Source organism: Amia ocellicauda, chromosome 17 (assembly GCF_036373705.1).
Source record: "Amia ocellicauda isolate fAmiCal2 chromosome 17, fAmiCal2.hap1, whole genome shotgun sequence".
Classification (NCBI taxonomy): domain Eukaryota; kingdom Metazoa; phylum Chordata; class Actinopteri; order Amiiformes; family Amiidae; genus Amia; species Amia ocellicauda.
This window is the reverse complement of record NC_089866.1, coordinates 18,079,563-18,102,134: the sequence shown is the minus strand read 5'-3', so window position 1 is coordinate 18,102,134 and position 22,572 is coordinate 18,079,563. Positions and strand designations below refer to the sequence as shown.

General features: G+C 37.1%; 1 protein-coding gene across 1 annotated transcript in view; it reads right to left on the bottom strand.

Moving 5' to 3' along the window:
• The window catches only part of cabp7a (calcium binding protein 7a), a 34,236-nt gene extending 21,828 nt beyond the window's left edge, over nt 1-12,408 (bottom strand). The window contains exon 1 of the mRNA XM_066689712.1: nt 11,157-12,408. Within this exon, the coding sequence (XP_066545809.1) occupies nt 11,157-11,265 (109 nt within the window). The 5' untranslated portion in view covers nt 11,266-12,408. The remainder of the gene's footprint in view (nt 1-11,156) is intronic.
• Between the last annotated feature and the right edge of the window lie 10,164 nt (nt 12,409-22,572).

The following is a 22,572-nucleotide window of genomic DNA, read 5'->3' as shown; positions in this document are numbered from 1 at the left end:
TCAGTCTTTGAAATCATCAATGCGATCATTAATTGAACTGAATAACTGAACTGATATAATATTTACATACAAGGCCATTGGTCTTAGTGTAACCTATAGAAAACAAATGCTGTAGTTATTAAATCTTTAAATTAGTATTCACTGAATTATGTATAAGAGTGAAGGACAATATATGCCCCTTTGAAGCCTAAAGATAAAACTACTACTTACATCATAGTTCAAATGAGCAAAATAACTATCAATCTATCTGTCTGTCCATTCATCCGTCCTTCTGTCTGTCTCTGTTTTTTTTTTTAATTTGGTTTATTACTTTAACTAAATAAAATAAAACGTTTAAAATAATTCATTCTGAATCAGATTAGTTGGTATCCTGGTGGCTCAGAGAAAAACATAAGGGTTTGTACCTCTCAAGGATAAAAGCATAACCACCAATTGATATGCGTCTTTCTAAATTTAAATCACTCTGTACCTAGACTGTCATTCCCCAAACTAGTTGGCAGGCATTCAAGAAATCATTTAATACTTTGTTTATCCTCCAATTTTCTACTTTTTGACTTTTTTGTATTTTTAATTCTGCTACCCAGCATCATTGTGCAACCATTACAATCATCAATGTATTTATAGTATACTCCCATCTCTCTGCGTTGGGTGGATATGCACGTTTTGCTAGAAACTTATTCATTCACATTTCAGCTAAGTTATATTAACGGATTTCATGTTAATTAATATTAACCTGTTCCTGAGATTTTACTCAATCAGCACATTAAGCAAGAGCCAATGGTTTGAACTGTCTTATGATGTCATTAAATAAATCTGCACATTCTAACTAAGTCCCCTACACCACCCATATTTTTCAGTGTCTGGGAATGCTAATGCAACTGCTGCATGCTTTGGCTTTTATCAGACCTATGGTTTCTGTATCTGGCTGAGTTATGCTTAGTGATGGGACTCGATTTTGTGGATGCAACTACCTGGGACAGAGGCCCAGGTAACACGAAGAACACGTGAGGCCACTGTGAAAATCCTGTAGAGACCTTCACAGTGCAGTGCATTGTTTTCTGCAGAGCACTAAATGGCTGTAATCAAAACATATCAAACGGTGTGATTGGTGTATTTGGTTTCACATGAGCCAGTTGTGGGTTCCAATAATTTGTTGCTGTGTTTTAAAGTGTAGGAGACATGCTTTATTCTGAACACAAAGGGATGAAAATACGTCTGGTGTTTCAGATATTGTTGCAGTAGCAGGGTTTCCACAATCCTTCAGATTCATCCCACGTTATAATAGGATTAGGATCAGGCATACGATAGCATATTGTGTCTACATCTAGTCATCCTTGATACAGTACATGACAAGCCTCTGAAAGAATACGATTTTGAATGGCTTGCATTTAGTGGAATGATCATATCTTTGGCTGGGGCTTATTGGGAACCAAACAGACCATTCAAATGGTCTGATAATTCTTGATTACAGCCATTCATTGCATGTGCACAGTCAAATCAGGTGGAACACAATTAATGCGCCTCTTACCAACAATATAATATTGTCTAATTACCTACTTGCTCATAGAATAAAGCATACTTATCAAATCCAAATGTGTTCAATTTAAATTACTAACACTGAGAGAGTGAAAAAGACAGAGATAAAAGGAATAGAATTTGTTTTCGCTAAGGATAAGTGACAATCAATGCATGGTGTTGATTCTTTTAGTACTGCAGAAAACCATTGACACACATCATCTGATCTAACGATTTTCAGAGAAAGCTGCAGCACAGATTGAGAAGACGGAGAAATAATCCTCCAGAAAGTTCCAGTGTTGGTGTTATTGTTCACCTGTCTTCTGTAGTTCTCTGTTGATTGATCTCTTTTTCTATACTCTCTTCTTCTTTCCTGATTTTTTTTTATTCCACAGAAGCTATCCTCCTTGTTTATTTTCTTTGTTTGTCTCTCTCTCTCCACCCTTCTGAGACACAACGAGCAACAGCTATAGCTTTTGACCAGTTTGTCAGTATTGAATGAAGCTCAGAATTCTACTACATCGTCTTCGGCAGAGACTGCAGAATTAATTGAAAATGGTGGTCTTGTCTGTGTATTTGATCAGTGCATGCCTCCCTTTTCAAAGTACAACTTGATCGCTCTCACCGAGCTCTGCTCCACTCATTAAGCTGCAATTTCAGAGAGCGTTTCCCACGATTAAAACTAATATCTCTGCAGAGACGTTGCCGCTGAACACGTATTAAAAATGGAAGGAATCACAGTGATAGCCCTAAGATGGATCGGGTGACTCTTAATGGCATAAACAAAAACTGGATGCGAATGTGAATTTCCGCGACGGCTGCTGCAACAGCTTTGTCTTTCTAAAGAATGTAATTCATCAACACAACTTCTTCTAGCATGAGGTGATATCCCAGTATTATTGGAAACATACACTGCAGGTGAAATAACATTGCATTATTATTGTAATTAGTCTGTTGACCATCACTAAGCAAGATCATACAGCCAAACATATTTAACATTACATTTAAAGCAGTTATATACAGTATTGAGTCAATCTTAAGTAACTACTATTGTAATAAGCAGGACACAATGTTTCATCCTTCATATACCCCTGGCTCAACAGCAATAAAGACGATAATTGTATTTGGCAGTGGTTCTGATAAGCTTTTCTCCATGGCAGTGAGTCATTCCAGATACACAGAGAACATTGGCTGGTTGACCATCCATTATAAGGCTGTATTGTGAAACATGAGGCCAGGAGTCAGACGAAACTACACAGTTACAAGGTTTCATTAGTCTAGGAGGGAAAGAGGCTGGCTATGTTTTATAGTATAGCAGTTGTCAAGTGTTGTTGTTGTTTCTAAGGGGGACTCAGAGCTGTGGTTCAGCTTACCATAAATGTATTCAAGGAAATGTTAGGAAAACAAGAAAACGCTTGCAACTGAAAGCACTTTTTTATTATTTTCAATTTTTGAATGAATGTGTGAATGAATTATTTATTGATTGACGGTACTGCTTAGGCACAGTTTGCAGTGTGTTCACAAGCACTTGGGTTGCTAAGGTCATTATTCCACCAAAAACATCTTGTAATCCTTGCAGCCATACGTTAAAGCTTTTATATTAACCTATAACAGTACTTGCTACTCTGTACATAACAATGTGTGACTATACACTATACACAGCCCAACTTCTATTGAACCTTCATTGTGGTTCCAAGTTGCATGGAAATATTTGGGAATATATGTAGACTTTGTGACTCGAAAATATGATTTGTTTCAACCTAACACAGCATGTTTTAATTCTGATGGCAAGCAGCATATCATAGGTAGAAATTATAGTGCATGCTGATTTACGTCACTTAGCTGATTCTAATTTCTTCCATGTAGTTTTGCTATTTTCCTAAAACCTAGCAATTTTGAACGGTTCAGCGCCACCACTATGACATTTAGTACAGCTTACATAGTTCCTTGTGTTTTGTTTTTTCCCTCCCATTCAGACATCCTTCTAGTAAAAGCTCACAAGTCACATTAGGAACATTAGCAACTACTAAGACATCTCACGGGTGATTTGAACTTATTAAACTGGCAAAATATGTGTTTTTAATAAGACGAAACTGCCTACCAAATGAAGTAACAAGAAATTGTCTCCCGTGGCCTCTGTTTCAATTAGAGGATTGTAATGCTCAAATTTCACTTAATAAAACAATGAACCATTGCTATGATGAGTCAGTCGCCATGTAGACTGTTTTAAAAAACTGATGTGCTAAAAAAGCCCACAGGGAAATATGTCTGGGCATTAGATAACAGAATAAACTTGTTCTTCCCATTCTCACCGCATTACTATTCTGGAAATGTTTACAAAACCATCATTCCCCACAGTAACTACTGTACATTCGCTCTAATAGCACCGGCTCTTACCACACTTCCATTTGTAACCATAGAGGAGGACAGCTGTACATACAGAGTAGCCAAATTATCTCTGCTCTGCAATATCACCGTGCCAAGGGAATGCTATAGCATGTTGCAATCTATAAATACTATACACAGTGACTGCAATTCTTGTTCTGAGCTATAGAAATGACCCTGGGATTACACCAATTTGCTGCAACTTTTCCCAAAGCAGTTCCCACTCTGTGGTAAAGCACATATCACAGAAATGCTTTTCCTTTCAAGGAAAAATAAAACACAATTTGCTGACACTTTCAGAGCAGTCCCTTTATGGCAATGTCTTTTGTTTCAATATAGATTCAAAAGGAATTTTAAATTCTCACTCTTTGGTTTCTCTTTTTTCTCAAGCAACATTGCATTTAGAGTGACTCAGACACTTATTTTTTTACATTTGAAATAAATCACAGATTCAATAAATAAATGTATGTAATTACAGTTTGTTTAAAGAATGCCTGCTTTATATCGATGTCCTTAGAGTAAAATTAAAAAATCATGTTTTGGCAAGTAAATTAAACCCTGTTTTGCATTTTTGCAAACAAAATTCTGTGAAATATTGTAATTTGTTTTATTACATAGACTTAAGGCTGGATTAAATCAAAACTTTGACCCACCCACTAATAGCAAACTACAAAGCTGCACATCATAGCGGTTGCATTTCTGATTATAAGAAAGTGACATCTTACTAAAAATGAAACTGTAACTGAGTACAGTTCTGTAGTTTTCTATTAGCAGGTGGGTCACAGTTTTGATTTAATCCGGCCCTTAGTCAGACACCAGAAAGCAGATTAGATACTTATCTGTTTCAACATTTTTTTATAGACTTGGTTGTATTGTTGGTGGTATTGGTTGCAATTATTATTATTATTATTATTATTATTATTATTATTATTATTATTATTATTATAATATCACCAAGTGGAAAGCATAATAGGAGGGCAGCCAACCACAATACACCTGCTTTTCTGGACTAGTCTGTCATTTTAAAGTCTAGGTTCCTCTAGGTTTGTTTAATGAAATCACAATTATATTAATCCTTGTTTCTGGAGATTAAAATGTGTGGAACATCTGAATATATTATGATATACTAATATTCTCTGTGTGTTTTGCTTTCCACATCTATAGCTGACCATAATTTAAATGAGGCAAACCTAATTGGTATATATGAAGCCTGGGGCTATAAGGTAATGGGAAGGAAAAATTAAAAATCACCTTTCTGATGGTCTGCCAAGGGTAGAACGCACCAAACAAGGGAGGAATATATGATCGCATTCTTGTGACAATTTTCTATTCTGTTGATATTTTTAGGTGTACAGATGTGAGAATGCACTTTAAACAATAGCGCTTAGTTTGATTTGTTGTGAGTCTCTTTTTTAAGGGACTTTCTCTTTTTGGTGTAGTAACATAAAATGCATATATATGTGTAGATAATGGAATAGTATTGTAGCGATCTCAAGCCTTGCTAGGAGGCCTGGGCCTTTTAGTGATGCGGTAAGATCGCTGCATTGTGGTGCAGGACACCGGGGTTTGATTCCCCATCTCTCCGTGACCCAAAAAACCCCAAAGTGTTACAGTATTTATATAGACAAGACAATCAATTGATTAATTTAGATCAGAAACTCATAAGCACCTGAAGACTCAACATTCGCTATATGTCAGATGAAAGTTTTATTCTTTCGAATTCAAGAAGGCTTTATTGGTGATTGTTTTTTTGTTATTGATTTCGTTTTGGGCGAACTGTAAAAGCCATCGAGCCATTCTTATTCAAGTGCTTCATTTTGTTCAAATATGATATTTCATTTGCGTTTCACCTAGCCTCAGGCTTAAGCCACTGTTTCATCCCCATTTAATTTAAAATGGCCATAGCAATACATGCTTGCAAATGGACAGGGTGTGAGTGAACACATTTAGACTACACGTTCCTGTTAGCAAATGCAAGAATTCCCTGAGTAGAATTTGTTAGAACCTGAATCAAATTGTAAGAACCCAACAGAAGGAACCAAAAAGTAGTGAAAGTGTGCGGCACCATGAGAAAAATTATAACTGTGATTGTAATCATTCCAATTGGTCCTGGTAAACGCAGCTGTGTTTGTAACAAATTAAATAGAAAAAAGAACAGCATTTTCATCAGATCCAAGAATACTAAAGCCTGTGACAATTCCCCAGCCAAAGCAATTATACTCTGCGGTTCAGGAACTTAGGTACGAAACAGCAGCTTCCGCCCCGTGCCAGGACTCTCCACGAGGCGATCACACAGTGGAAAAGGCTAAAAGGAAATGCTGGATGGGAATCTGAGCCTTTATCCAAAAGCAAATCAGGGTAAGGCGATTTTGGCAGGCTGGGTTTCTCTTTTTTCTGTCAAATGCGCTTGTCCGACAGGACTCACTTGAAAGGTTTAGCTGTATAGCTGTATAGATATAGCTGTAGCCTCCCTTTTTGTATTCGTTGTTTCTGTAACCATCAAGACTTTGTAATTGACTTTTTGGCTCTCAGATTTTGTTTTTTAATCCTCAAGACGAATTGCAATACATGAATTCTGGAAATAGCTTTGCCTAGCCATGACGGTTTGTCTCTTTCATTTATTGTGTCTATTTAGTGAAACTGTGAAAGATCATTTCAGGTGCATCAGCTCACTTTTGTGTCACGACTAAAAAACTTTAGCCCGTGTAACGAAAAGACCAGCTATTTTTCATCACCTTCATTGTGAGAAGGCTCAGTGAATGATCGTAGTTAAACTGAGCGATTTCACCCCTTTCATTTTTAAATAAAAACAATTCCAGAACTGGGGCCACATTTGCTTTACAAATCCAGCAGAGAGCACTCTGGGACCCGTCATGTTAATTGAAGGGGAGTTAGAAAACGCTTCATCACCAATCTACCTATTGTATTTTTTAATTTGAACTGTAAAGCTGTTTTCTTTTCCCAGATTTTCTGCATTAGTGGGGGAACTGGGGAATTCTTTGGAACAATATGCAGCATGATCAATACCTTGTCCTCAGAAGAGAAAAACAAGGTAAACGTCTCGCAGAAAGAGTCTGGCTTTACCACTTTACATCCTCTTAACCATAACAGATTGGATTCTTAAGGAAACACCAGTGGAATTTCAATGAAGTGCTATCCCAGTAAACCAGCTTATTTTATGAACCTCCGTGAGCAGCAATGGCTTTCCATGATAAGGTTTATCACTTGTTTCCCTCCCTAAAAGTTGGCAGTGTTCTGTTCTTCTTGATTATAGCATCTTTAATATTCTAATATTCTATTTTAAAAAAAAAATCTATACATTTTTCATATTTCCGGCAGATTATTACATTCCTGTTTATGAAAAGGCAAAGGATATACAAAAAAATGCACAGTACAGAAAGAGTTATTTATGTTCAGATATAATCTATGACTTCCCCTGCACATAAACTGAGTCTCTTCTGAGACACTGATTGAAAACCACAGAAGGATACAGCTTACAGGTTCTGCGTGCTGTACTAATGTGTACTCACCATTTTCTAAGCATATTTACATTGTAATTGTTTGTAGTGTTTGTATTCTGTATGAGTCTTTAAGGGGCTTAGCATTTTTTATTCATGCAAGTCACCATTTCATTGTTTGTGTATTTATATATGATATATATGTCTCCAAACAGTTCTTATTTACTCCATAAACACCCTTCCCCTTTGTTAAGGACATTTGAAAATCAACTTTTTGTTCTAATAATTTCTAGAAGATCATGTGTTGAGAAATCCTGTGAACAGCAAAGAATAAATGCTGAAAGTAGATTAAATAAAAAGCAGTAGGTGAAATATAATTCTGTAAATGTGTTACTCCACAGATGTTTATGATAAAAGTAGTCTTACAGTTTTTCTACTCTGATTATATGTTGTAGTGTTTGCAGAGAGACGTGGTCTCTGGTCTTTCTTTATTGACAGTATCCAGTCACCACCAACTGTAAAGTGCTTTTGTCCTTCATAGAAAGAACTTGTTATGTCATCCATTGTGTTTTGAGACACCCTCTGAAAATATCACCTAGCCAAACAATCCCAGACTTTATAAGAGTAACCTGTGAAGGAAATCACTACCACATGTCACTCAAGATGTATTCATTGAAAGTGTTGTCTCTGGCAGTTTTGAGTGCAAGTGCTCTGAAGTGTTCTTGGATATTAAAATTCTCATGCTAGACTGTCTTTAATGGCTGTAGTCATTAATAACCACCCCTAAATAGGTCTGTTGTTCAGCATTTGCTCAAGGGTACAGATTTGATTTCTGAAGCTATTTAACCATGTAGCTGAACTGTGGGTACGTGATAGGAATTTTCTTTTCATCTTTCTGATTAATACCTATCGCTTTCATGGAGGGGATTTTAGGTAGCATAATTTTAAGTTTGTAAGCATGTGTATATGTATGTGTGTGTGTGTGTGTGTGTATGTACCGTGTGTGTATGTATGTATGTAGAAGATAACATAGAAGATGGGAAAATCAGAAGATGAGCTCAGAAACTTTGCTGGAATAACCTGGAAAAGAGACTGTAGATTACAACAAGTGGAAACCTGGGGAGGCCTTCATCCATCAGTGGATAGACAAAGGCTATGTGTGTGTGCGTGTGTGTGTGTGTGTCTTTATTTATTATGTTTGCTTTTACAGTACAACAATAGAATAATATTGTCAATATATATTTCATTGATGCTTTTTTTTCTTGTATGTATTGTTGTTTCAAGCATATTGACCTCTTAGTCTGCAGCAGTGGAAATATCCTGAACTAAATATTAAGTACATTATGAGTTACACGCTATATTGATTTATTTGTCTGCTTCTTTATGTACATATTTTTGACTGGGAGCAACATCTAATTAACATTGATCATTGGATGTAAAACAAGTGCTTCAGAATAGGAAAACAGTAGTACAGCCAAGGCCTAAAAATAATTGTGTGTGAATGTCTCAAGCTGAACAATGAGATAGCCATGCTCCAAAGGATTCCTTATCCATCGTTTGCAGAAAAGATGCCAAAATGGTATGTGTGCCACACATTATATTCCACCGAATGTCAGTAAAGAGAAAACAAGAGCGGTGATTTGCAGGTGCAGTATCTTCGAAGAGACCCCGCACTGCATGGCAATAAATATCTGTGCACCTCGCAATGCCACACTAGACAATATCCTCTCTTTCTGCCCAAGACCTGCAAAATCAATTCCTTGCAAATGGAAGTCAGACCCCTGTCAGCAGATTTGCATAAGCCCTGCTGTAGCCCAGCTTCTCACCCCACTCAGATGTTTCAGCAGAGTGAGAATTGAGAAAGGCTTTGGTTCTGTGGGCACACCAGCGTCTGGACTTCTCCCAAGCCCCAGCTGCAATGATCGCAATCGTATAAGTGTCCCTCTACTTTGGAATTGAAGGTGGCTGCTGTGACTCAAAATGGAGAATCCGCCTAAAGCCTCAACTTTCAAGATGTCCCAACAAAATATCTCTGTTGGTTTATACCTGGGATTATCCATGTCTGAAAAGTGATAGATAATGATAATCCTGTTTATGCTACCCAGATCCACACACACACGGGGCAGAGCAAGAATAAAAGGGAAATGCCCATAATGCACATGAGGCAATTTAGTTTTTTTCATTCATGGGAATTGCAGCTCACACAATCCCATCCACTTGTGCAGAACAGTCTCATCAGGACCGTCAAGCAGAACAACCCCATCTCAGACAACTGTGAGAGACTCCTATTCTGACACAGTACAGTAATATACTGCTAAGGCGCTGTCAGATCCTGGAGGTACATGTATTGAAAGGACATTGAATCCTATGATAAAAAATGGAAGCTGGAGACAGATTTAATGTCATTGGTCTTGGCTTCACTACTACACCACACATAGATTTATCATACAACATATAAAAACACAAATCACAAATAAATCAATTAACTAATTGGTTAGCTCATATATATATATATATATATATATATATATATATATATATATATATATATATATTATTATTTTATTATTATTATTTTTATTTTATTTTCTTGAAATTAGGAAAAGGAAAGTTGAATTTCAGTCAATATTTTGCAAATGCCACTGTGCTTTATTGAGTACAATCCAATATGCACATGGAATGGCAAAACACCGCTGGACTGAAGGTAGTGTTAATATATGGAATGCAAATCTGTGATTTTTGAACAAAATGCATGCATTAAAATGTTATAGAACAAAAGCTTACAAACTGACAGGTTGAAGCCTCATGAAGTAGCAACCACACAAAAACAACTAGCCCAAAATGGTCTATCATCTGTGATCGCAAATTCCCATTGAGTATTGCAGCTGCATTCCGCAAACAAAACAAAGGATGACATTTTCCTCCAAATAAAGGCATGTGTGCACGAATCTATTTGAAATCTACCACACGTAGACACACTCCTCAACAAAACACAACAAAACCAAAATCCCAACATCACTGCGCTTTTGAAATCCTTCTGTATACTCATCTGGAGTGATAGGATTTGGAGAGTTAAGGGAACACGTTAAGAATATCGAAGTAGCTGAAACGTGATGATTGAATGCTCTAGTGCTGTCCAAGGTACTGAAACCAGAAAACCCCCAATTCCTTTAGAAAACAAATATAATTACACGATTTCAAAACCCGCTTTAAAAAATGTGTTTTCACTGACAGTCTCTTATTTTCCAGTTATATTATTTCAAGCATCTTTTTTTTTTTGTTTCATATTCTTCGGTGGCGCGTTAGATTGGATTTGGTGACACTAAACAATCCTTGGGGGTCCAGTTTCGATAATCAGGGTATCATTAAGACCCTTTAAAATAGTGTCCGGCCACATTAAATCACTGGTTTATCCATTGACATGATATATAAAGTTTCCTTTACAGATTAATTCAGACAACCTTTCCCTGTGTGCTGCAGAGAAGTCTTAGAAGTTGCACCATTTACGCCTGGAGTGTTTTAAATATCTGAGACATGTATGGTACCCGTATGATATATTACAGCATCTTATCATCGATTTGCTCTACTCAGTCACATATTTTTGTATTTAAAAGTTTCTTGAAAATGTAATGCATGTTGGTTACCTTTTCTGCAGACACTCGACCATCTTACAAATGCGTTCCCGACACACACATTTTAATCACGAATTCAGTATCACACATGCACACCCCTCCCCACATTCGTGTATGAATTTACCCCAAACTGTATGTTGTTGACGTGAATAAAACTCATACTTACCTTCCAGTTCATCCTCTGGGATATTTATAGGTGTCTTGTACGTAAGAATATCTGGGATAGTGCAGATACCTCTGTACATTAAAGTGGAGGTTACAGGATGCATAGGCATTTTGGCAATCCAAAGCCAACACCTGTATCTCGATCTTCATATAGCAAGCTTTAGTAAACAGACCGCAAGTTAGCTATACTCCACTTGTTGTAAAGATGATGGGATCTTATGTCCGTACAGCAAAACGTGTTTCTGTCCCGTTTCTTATTTCGAGAGAAGAAAGCAACAGCTTCATCCAAGGATGGAGGACCGAGAATACAGCATGATCTGTTTCAGGGTTTGCTTTGGTCAATGCATACTATACACGCTAAAGTTCTCGTCTCTTACAACCATGACGTTAAATACTTGACCTAAAATCATCCACGATTTGTGTAATCAATTCTGACAAAGGCTACCTATCGTGTCTTCTCATCAAAGTTGGGTTAATTCATTAATTGGTTTATTTATGTGAACTCTTATTAATTTTAAGATAATCTTAAATGATCATCCATATTTCAGGACTGCCCTTACATATCAGAAGCCATGCATGTCTTCCTTAGCTGATGTGGATTTATATCCGCAAATTTTCACGGTGGTTCCATAAGCGACGATTCTCCAAAATCTCACATCTGTCCGCATAAACACTGTCATCAGTTCTAGATATTCTGCACACTCTTTGGGTTTTCAGGAATTAGACATATATTCGATTTGTGTTTCATTGCACCGCCTTAAATAACAAAATAGCCTTTTGCAGTAAGATACGCCTTGTACACATTCCTCAGCATAGCTTTCTTTCAATGCTACAGGTTTTAGAGCAGGTGCGGATAACTGGAGTTTTACTGAAGCTAAAATCTTCCTATTTCCCCCTCACACATATTTTCCTTTCTTCAGATGATATACGTGTATCTATACAGACATCGATTCAGTGAAATCCAGAATTAGTAATGGGAAGAAAAAAAAACATGAAGATGCTCAGAGCAGTCCAAAGCAACTTTGTGGTTTCACAAAAAAGAAAACCTCGGTGGCTTGCTTTTTTTTTTCTTTTTTTTTTTTAACCAACTCCCAATTGATCAGAGTAATTGCGTCCAAGGTAAAGCCGGTCTTGCCATTATCTGTTTTCAGTCGTGATCCCTTTCATTTTCCTCCAGGTGAAGGAACAGGGCTTGTCGTTTGCCGGAGTCTTGCCTCCTCCAGCACTCATCCCTATTCCTCCCCCTCCTCCTGTCTTACCAGCGCCTGCAGCGACACACGTGGTCCCCCGGTAACACATAAACAATACAAAATGGGATTAATGGGTGTACATATGGATGTATTCCCTTGTTGGCGTGCTTTTAATTGAAATGAATTACTCTTTCTAAATGCGGTTGACCATCCATCCACAGTTAGGCAATGGGTGATGATTTGTCTATCGTGCTCACAGACACAGAAGAGGTAAAGATACCGTTGAGGCTTTTGGGTGTTGCATATATATATATATATATATATATATATATATATATATATATATATATATATATATATATATATATATATTCGAAAGATAAATGTTGAATATCCTAGTACCCAGAGTTGGGTTATTTAACATACAGCAATACAGTTTCGGCCATTGCAATAATAAGTCCTATGCATTAGGAATCGATGGATAGACTAATTTAAACTTTATTTTAATGATTATGTATTTCTGTATTATTCACAATGTAGAGCCACATTAGTGATGGATTGCCTCTTGACGTGAATTGTCAATCATATAAATTAAATGTGTTATTCTTACAATGCATACTTTAGAAGAAAGCTAAGGACCGTGGATTGTATTTTATCTCTGGAAAGGCTCCGAGTTTTGCCCAAATTTCGAGAATTGCAGATATTTTCAAAATAATAAAAGAAAAATAGGCTTAAAAAATAATACATATGTACATTTCGGTTCTCGGCAAGTTTCCCCCTAATTCCAAGGCTTATAGGGATACCGCATCAAAGGGAAAATGTTTCAATTGTAATGCTTCTTTTATAGACCACCATTATAGTCTTCTTACGTTCCTTCTTTCTTTCATTGTTATACCTTTGCATTTACATGACGTCTGATTCTCTCCGTCTGCAGTCACTATCTTGTAACGTGTTACCGCAGAACACCTATCGTTTGCAAATTACTTTGTCATGCACTGTGACCATGCTGAAACTATTACACCAATTCGCGATTTTACTTATTTGTCATACCCTTAGAACGAACAGCAAACTCCCATTTAGTTTTGCAGTTATTAAAATGTTGTACTTACTCTACAACATTAAAATAGATTTTAAACCACTGGTAATTACTTCTTGGTTTCATTAGTATGGAATGCATTTCTTAATTGGCAGATTATTGTGATGGGTTGACGTCTAATGGGAAATTCAATTATAATGCATGCTATTTATAATGTACAGGTATAGCTCTCCTAGGGGCTGTCAATCACTATTATTCTTCCTTGTCGATCACTATTCTTGAGAGTTGATCACTATAATTTGTGATTGTACTCTACAAACGTTACAGTTGGGAAGATAGTATTTTAAGTCAGGATTTCATTTCTGATTGATCATCTGGGTGCTAACTCTCAGATAAACAGTATTTGAGCATCCTGTTGAATATTGCTAGCAAAGATGCAGTTCCATGCCAAGTCCTTTTTGCCTCTCAGCCCATGTCAGCCACTGACACCCTCTTCAGCCTCATGAATCTTAATATATTGATATTTGGAGTTCCACCTGTTGAACAAACCACAGTTATTCTCCCCAGACTGGCTGCAACTGTGACTCACTTGATTCTTGCTCAGAATAGAGTAGAAAAATTAAGTTGGATTTTTTTATTTTAACCATTTAAGATATGCTTTCTTGTTTTGCTTGAGAAAATTCTGAACTCTGCTAGACTCCAGATATCTTCAGGTCTGCAAAGACACAGTCGTCATCCCTGTCTGGTTAACTGACAGGCTGTTTGACCATCATGAAAGAAATTCCTCAGTGCCAGCTAAGAATTCCTATTAGTGCCGGCACCTGAGTCTCTGCAAGCACGTGTGTATGACAGCAGGGCATGACAACAGGCTACAGAAGCTACAGAGCCTTCCGAATCAGCTGTACTCCCCCATTTGTAATAACAAGCCTCAAACATAGATACTCATGTTGCCAGCACTCTCTGCTACCCCAGGGATGTTATGGAAATCATGACAGCATTAATACTTGAGCAGCACAAAAAATATAATAAAATTAACTTTTTTGTGTTTCAGCAAAAACAGTACCCATTTATCTTCATTTAAGTAAAATTAACTGCTGTAAATATAACACTGCAGCTGCAAATTGGGTTTCAGTTTCATTTGGCTTCACATTTTATCACTGTCATTGTTTTTCTAGTTTTTCCCCTGCCAAGAAAACTGACCAGGATCATTATTATTGGAATAGAATGGCATAAGCATGGGCTCCAAATCAATCAGATTATTGAAACAGAATTCCAGAAGATATTGTTCTGGAATTTTCAATTTGTAAAACCTCACTCATTTCAACTCATGAACTGGGCGTGCATCCATAGCTAATAAATAATGTTGGCATCCTGATTTGCTCCCTATAACTCTGCCCATCCTCTCGCTAGAAAAGTATCACCGGGCTAGTGCATTTAGGTGTTTAAGAAACAGTTTTTCCACTTCAAATTTGCATTGATTTCCCTGGTTTCTGTGAACTGCAGGGCTGGAATAAAACAAAGGTTCTGAATCAATCTCACCCCTGATGTGAGCAGAGACCAAAGAGGCCCTCTCCTCAATACAAACACTTTACAGTCTGCAGGAGGCACTAGAAGGTCATGGAGCTTTAAATAGCCCTGATGTCCAGACTGCATTCAGGCAGGAACCATGGATGCTTGGTCCTATGTCTATGGGAATGTTGATTAATTTTAACCCTATGGCGTGCTTTTTTTTTTTGGCTGTTTGTTCATTTATTTGTGGGGTTTTCTTCTCTAGTCCCTACAGAGCTCCAGAATATGCCCAGCTCCCTTGAGCACAAGCTGATTTACTCTAAGTTGTCCACATGAACCTGCTCGAAGTGCTCGCTAGATGGCAGCACTCCAATCTCCAAACTTCAAGCCAACAGGACATCCATTCACTTTCACTCCAGTTTCTCACGTCATGGTAAGGTTTTGGAAGCTGGCAGGCTTTCATTGTTGTCCATCAGTGATTTGCTGACAGACGGATTCGCCTGATTTAAAGCAGCAGCCCCAGGAGACTGGAAGCTCAACAGTCTCCTGCCTGTCTGCGGGGTTTGGAGTAAAGGAGAGCAATTCGAGGTTGACAAGTCTGCAGACACGAAGTTTGGCTAGAGATGCATGACTGCCTTCTGCGGAGTTCACGTTTCTTTCAAGTGCAACAGTGAGAAAACTCAGGTTAGATGGGATAGAAGGATCTCAAGGTGGGTTTTAGAAAGAATGCAAGCATAAAATCCCAATTTAACTTTATATGTATTGACTCACATGTATAGCATCTAGGATCAAGCCCTCAGTTCTCTATGGGAAGAATATAATCTTAAACATAATTGGAACATCATTTGTAGGCCTATATAATATTTAATCTTTTGTATATTTACATATGTTTCTTAGTTGTTGGTGTTTTTTGGTTTGTTCTCTAGAAGATCACCATATATATATATATATATATATATATATATACTGCAATATTGTCATTCTATATTCAGTCTACACGTTAAGAAAACCACCACATGCAGTCATTACAATTTAATTTTCCATTTAGGGAGCTGTTTTCAGAAGACAATGTATCTCAATAATAGGTCTTAAAGAAAGCACTGTGTCATTATTGCCCTGTCCTGTTACTCTTACAATTCTGCATTTCACCTTTGCAGGACAGACACAAAGCTGGAAGTGATCAAACCTTTTCTGTGAAACTGAACATTTAAACAAATCTCCATACATCTGTCTGCACTGGAAAACCTCATTTAAATTACTAACAGCACAGGATACTTTCTTCAGGAAGAAAATGAAACCAGATGGAAGTCTGCTGCAAACCCTAGGGTGCATATAAATACCTACATTACACCCATAGGTAGAGCAGGCTACTTTACATTTCAGTAAATGAACTTGAGTTTTAATAATCCAAGTTTCTTCTACTTAATTACCATCATTCTTCTGCTTCTTCTGTTTTATATTTCTTCTTCTTCATCTTTTTTCCTGCAATCACATTTTCCATTCCAATACTGCGGTATATACATTCACAGGTCAGTCTTCCCCCTTTTACTCAATGTTTCTTTTATTTTTTATGACCCCCTGACATATTTTTGCAACAGCTACCTGACTGTAAAATGCACGTCTTATTTCTTTAATATTCAGCATTAGCCAGCCACTGCCCTACTTCCAGTCAGGTAGTAAAGCAAAAGTCGTGTCACTGCACAAAGCAGATTCTGTGATCGGGGCCAAAACGACTTATATCAGCCTGTGTCCGAGTCTTTCAGAGCTGAGCCAGCTCCTGTACAGTACAGGGGATCTTCTGAAGCCTGTTCATGAATAAATCCATCTTTATTTGTTATATCCCTGGTTTGTTATACAGTATGGCCCTCCCAGAGATTTCCACGCTCGAGACGGAGTCTAGCTGGATATTTTCAGTGTAACAATTTCCAGGGTTAGGTTTTTTATTGTGGATCTTGTTGTTTCCGATTTCTGTATATACTTTCACTATTTTATTCTTATCATCTCCTAGTAAAGCTCTGTACTCTGCAGCCTGGCTGTCAGACTATGCTAATAACCTTTTGAAGTGCTGCTCAGTTATTTAGGGATACCCAGATGGAGCACTACGATGCCACTAAGGAGGTGAAAAAGCTTGAATGTGAAGCATAAACCTTCAGAAAGGATTTCAACTACATAAACACACAAACAAACAAAACCAGCTCCCTGGCGGCCGGGGCTCGTTCTTATGAATCAAAATAATGCAAAACAGCTTGCAAGCTTCCCTTTGAAGATATTTGGGGTAACATTCACAAAGCTTTTTGCATTTTTATTTTTCTGGATTGGACAGCATTCCCTCTCACAGCATGTCAGATTTATTTGTTTATTTGTTTCTTCGTTTGTTTATTTATTTCCTTGCTGGCTGGCTTTCATAAAGTGAGAATAAAAATGGAATTCACCTTATGTCACATATACTAATTAGAGACGGAGTCTGAAGTGAGCTTGGTCTATTTTTTAAATTGACTCCCCTGAGTGTTGATAGTATTGTTGCATTGAATAAAGCAAAGGAGGCTGTTTTTAAACTTTTTTTTGTCATTCCTAGCAATCCGGCAACCAGACATAACTATGTGTCTTTTGAAGGCAGTTACAGTCTATATTAACCTGAATTCAAAGTTAAGCAAAAGCATACTGGAAATTCATAACTGATACACTATGCTACTATAGTGTGTACATGCCTTTATAATGTCTTAACTATTAAGCAAGGGGTGAGATCATGACATGAAAAATGCTTTTTAGCCAAAACTGTTGAAGGATCTTAATTTATGGTTGAATAGATTAAGCTGATTGATTGAGAAGGAGAGGTTCTTCCCCACTGGTTAGTAAATAAACGTGTGCACTCAGGTAAGCAGCAGCTATTAAATATTCACCAGAGTAAAATTGAAAAAGAATGTCTCTGTGAAAAATTACAGCAGAATATGATTATCATGCCGATTGGATTATGGAGGTGTGGAGACTGTGGGAGCCAGAATGGACCCACTCACCCTGAACATGTTGTGCTAGTGATTGTACACGGCTTATCTCAGTGAGATTTCTCCCAGGTTGTGAAGCAAGGTAGAAAAAGTATCCAATTCTAAAACCAACAGCCGTCAGTGGATTCCTCATTGCTGATATAAATCAAAATCCTGACCCTGCCAATAAAATGTTCATTACCTTGAGGGATTATTATTGGTACTGCCATCTGTCAATGACTTGATGCGCTTTCCTAATGAGACCGTTAATTGGCTGCAAACCTCCAATGGTCCTACTCAGTTTTAATGAAGTGCCAGTAGGGACACTCCCTCATGAGAGGTGAGTTTCATTAACACTTCCAGATGCCAATGAAGATGCAACCTAGGAACTTCAAATAGCCATATAATTGTTGTTACCTTATATTTACTTACAATCACAACCATGTGATTGATTTATACCCTCAGAAAACAATTTAATGTAAAGCTCTTCCATTTGCATTCTTGGACTGAGCTGGTTCCTGTTGGGTGGTTCCTAAGTGGTTTCTGAAAATGTGCACTAACGCCCTCTTCCCTATTGTAAGTTATCATTTCGAGAGATCTGCAAATTACTTCCTGTATATTTAGAGATATCTGCAATTCAATTCAAGATGTCAGTAAATGACTTCCTGTATGTTGGCTGAGATTATCACCTCATGTTCAATCATTCATTCATTTCTATGTATCTGAATGAGTAAACAGGAAGCGATAATCTCAGCCCAACATACAGGAAGTGATTTACAGATATCTGAAAATGATTTGTAGAAATTGTGAATTTATTTTGAGATATCTCCAAATGTATGTCAGATATATTTAAATACATCTTGAAATGAACAAAAAAACTATGTATCTTTAAAAGAATTTCAGAGATTTGTAGATGGAGTTAAATTAAAACATTTTCAGATATCTTTAAATTAAAGATATCTTGAAATGCAGCTGAAGCTATCTCCAAATAACTTGGCTTGCCATACTTCCCCCCCACCCTCAGCTCTCTCTCTTGAAGAATAAAGAGCATTCGATTGCCGGAGAGATAGATTTGAGCAGGTTCATGGAGAAGCTTATGCAATCTGACTGGAAAACAGTGTTTTTAGTTCCAGCCCTTAAACAAATACAATACAATACTTGAGAAAAGAAAGATGAAAATCCAAGCAACCACACACACAAAATAAAATACTGGTGATTTCTATAGACGATTGGCCTGAGGAACTTCCTTCTGATTGTAGCCTTTTATAACCAAGTATTGAATCCTTGCCTTTCTGCAGACATAGTGGAGCTGCTTCAAAAAGATGCCCTGCTCCACTTGGAAGATTTCTCATAATGACCCGGTCTCCTCCATCTGGCTCTGCACAGCAGCATCCACATGATGTGAACCAATAAAGCTTTTCTTAAGAAGTATAGCCTCAGGGGTGAGGAGCAATAATGTTGTAGCTCACATACTTTAGAAATGTCAGGTAAATTAGTAGTAGTAATCAGTAGTTCATTAATAAAATAATACCCTTTATTGTATCCTTTTAATTTAAGAAATACATAATCATTGATCATTATAGGTAGACTGACTGTAGCTATATACTGTTATGTAAGTTTCTTCTCCAGTGCTTGGAATGTATTTTAGTACCTTGCCAGGAATACAAGATATATATTGTGAGAATTTGTATAGTGCTTACATTTAAAAGGAGAACAAATGCAAGATGGATACTGCATCGATTTTGAAAAAGGCTGCGTGGAGAATTGATACATGAGCCTTTGTGTTTTCCATCCGGCAGGTTTGAGAGAATGCAGGATATAGAATTTTGTATTCTCATTAGTCAATTCTGCCAATAAGAAGCAGAGTCATTATTTCATCCGGGATCGAGTCGGTTTGAAAGGAGTAATACAAAAGACCATATCATGGTGAATAGTAAGGAGAATAATGCAAATACACTTGAAATATCTGAATAGAATGGCATAGAGAGTATCTTTCAATTCAACTCTAATTGATCTACTTATGGCAGAACACAAAGCAAATTGCAAAAGGGAGGTTGTTTTATATGCAACAGACTTATTCTATACTTTTATACAAAGATTAAACATTGCACTTTTATTTCCAGAATGCACACTTTATAAATAACACACTATTCAATCAACCACTGGCTGCCTTTGACCTTTTCATTCAATACATTTTTATCAAAGCAGGATTTCTCAACCACAACCGAGGAGACTCCCTGCGTTCAAACTGAAATGACATTGTTCAGCTCCATGCCTGTGCAATACCCATTTGTTAATGGCATTAAAAGGGGTGAATAAATGAATGTATTAACTCAGGTATTAGTGTCTGGGAATGTTATTGTTGGTTCACTTCAATATTATCTTTCTCGCATGTTTCATCTGGAGGCTTTGTACACATATGGACTTAATGTTGTGGGCTTAGCTTACCACTAATCAATATGTTTACTCATGCAAAGGGTAACAGAAAAAGAGGCAGTCAGGGGGAAATGGCAATAATCAATCAAATGATGACTTTTCCTCAGACTTCAAGAGTGTCTAATCATTTTATACACAGGGATTACACACTGTTGGATTCCACTGATTGCAAATGCAAATTACTTTTCTTTCTTTTTTGTTTTTTGCCATAAATTGAAACACCGAATGCTGTACTTTTGAAGATTGGATTTGTTTTGCACTCAGGGATTACATTGTCTTGTCGTCTGTGTTTTTTTTTGTTGTTGGTGGTGGTGGTGTTGTGTGCTTATGTTTTCTGCTTATTACACATGCAAATAAGGCTTTGGAGTTTAAGAAACAGATTTGCCCCAGGATGTTAATAAGGGATTGTGGATCTGCTCTGTATATTTTGGTTAATGGGTGGCTCAGTGAGATGCAAAAGCCTTTAGTGGGCCTGTTTGTAAGTCAAGGGTCACTGAACCAAAACTAGGCCCAGGATTATTTACAGGAGAACCATTACAATGTAAGTTTCAGAGGATGTATTCCCAAACAGTAGTCACTCAATTCATTACCTATTTTTGTTATTAACATATTATCCTCACTAATTTAACTCATAATGTATAGGAATCTATTTTAGATTTTGTTTTCCGCTTTCTTAGCTTTTTTGTTATTGTATTTTTCTGTTTGAAGTTTACTTCAAGTTTAATGGAATAGAAACACTGCTATAAGCCATATGCTAAAATAATAAAAACTTATATCTGTTTGAAGATTTCTCTGGGTATACGGAATGCGAGAATAACCATTACATATGTATTCAACAGCTGGTCATACAGCTGTTTGGTGGAATGCAAAGGCCCATTCATGAAGTGGGATATGAGAGTTTGATGTGAGATATTCGCTTATTAGTTCAGAGCTCATGAAACGGCTCAAAGGAAGGCTGTTCTGCTGTTCAACTATTTATTGACGTGCTTATCCAGACCAGTGTGGAATATCAACTTAAAGAGTCTTTATAACAGCTGTGAAAGAGCATATCTAAAGTGCATTAATTAGAAAGTGCTGTTTTTAAACATGCAGGAAGTCATTTATAGATATCTTAAAAAGATTTCCTGATATCTCTAAATTAACAGGAAGTGATTTACAGATATCTTGAAATGATTTGTAGATATCTCGAAATAGACAGGAATTTATTTTGAAGTATCTCCATAGTATGTCAGATATATTTAAATTAATTGGAATGAAATTAAATAATAATTAAATTAAACTGCCAACATACAACTGATCAAATCAGACTGTAGCAAGTGCTGTATGTAGTTCCTGAATGTTAATCAAGATTAATCAGAAAAAACTCTGTTCAGCTTTACGTTTCTAAAAATTGAGACAGTGATTATCTGTTCTTATGGATCCATGTATTTATTTATTTATTTATTTATTCATGTTTGTTTTTTCTCTGAGAGTTTGAAGTTGGTGTTAAGGAAAGCTGTTTTGACACTTCAAAAAAGTCTCAGTCTCCGGGCTGTGTTTCTCACAGACACAAAGGAGTGACTTGGTAGCCGCGAGGCTGGAGAAGAAACAGAACAAGAAAATGACAAGTGATTTTCTAAAAAGAGAAATATTGTTGAAAGCTTGACACGGTGCTTTTCTCCCTGGTCAACATCCTTACATCCTCCCAGGCTGGCATCTCTCACTGCCAGGATCTGTTCTGTCTGACTTTCTAAATATACATTTCTATATTCCAGATTCGGTTTTCATTAAGGTTTTTCTGTGGATCACTTTAGAAACACTCAGCTGTAGTTCTTTTATGCCACGACTTGGGAATCATTTGATTAAACAGAATTGCCTGGAAATGTACCCTGCCATTCCTCATGCATTGTTTTATTTGGTTCTGAAACTCGACATGGCTTTCTTTGAGTAAACTAAGACAGCAACCTAAACAATTTCCTTAGGCTGAGCCTTCAACGGAATTTCAGGCCGTTTCAGATGACTGGGCAGTGAGAAAACGGCTTCTTTAGAACCACAGGCTGAGACGAATGTAAAATCACAGAACACTGTCTGCAGCTGAAACGAGACTGTGGCTAAAACTTAAACAAATGCACACTTAATTAACAGCGCTTATAGCTGTCGAGCAGTTTCAATCAGGCCTTCCATCATTTCTCTGACACCGTAGCATACTGGTTAGAGAGGAGAATTTCAGCTTTTCGAGCTCAAAAGCTTTTCTTTACCTTTAGAGCTGGTGTACTCTGGGTTCTC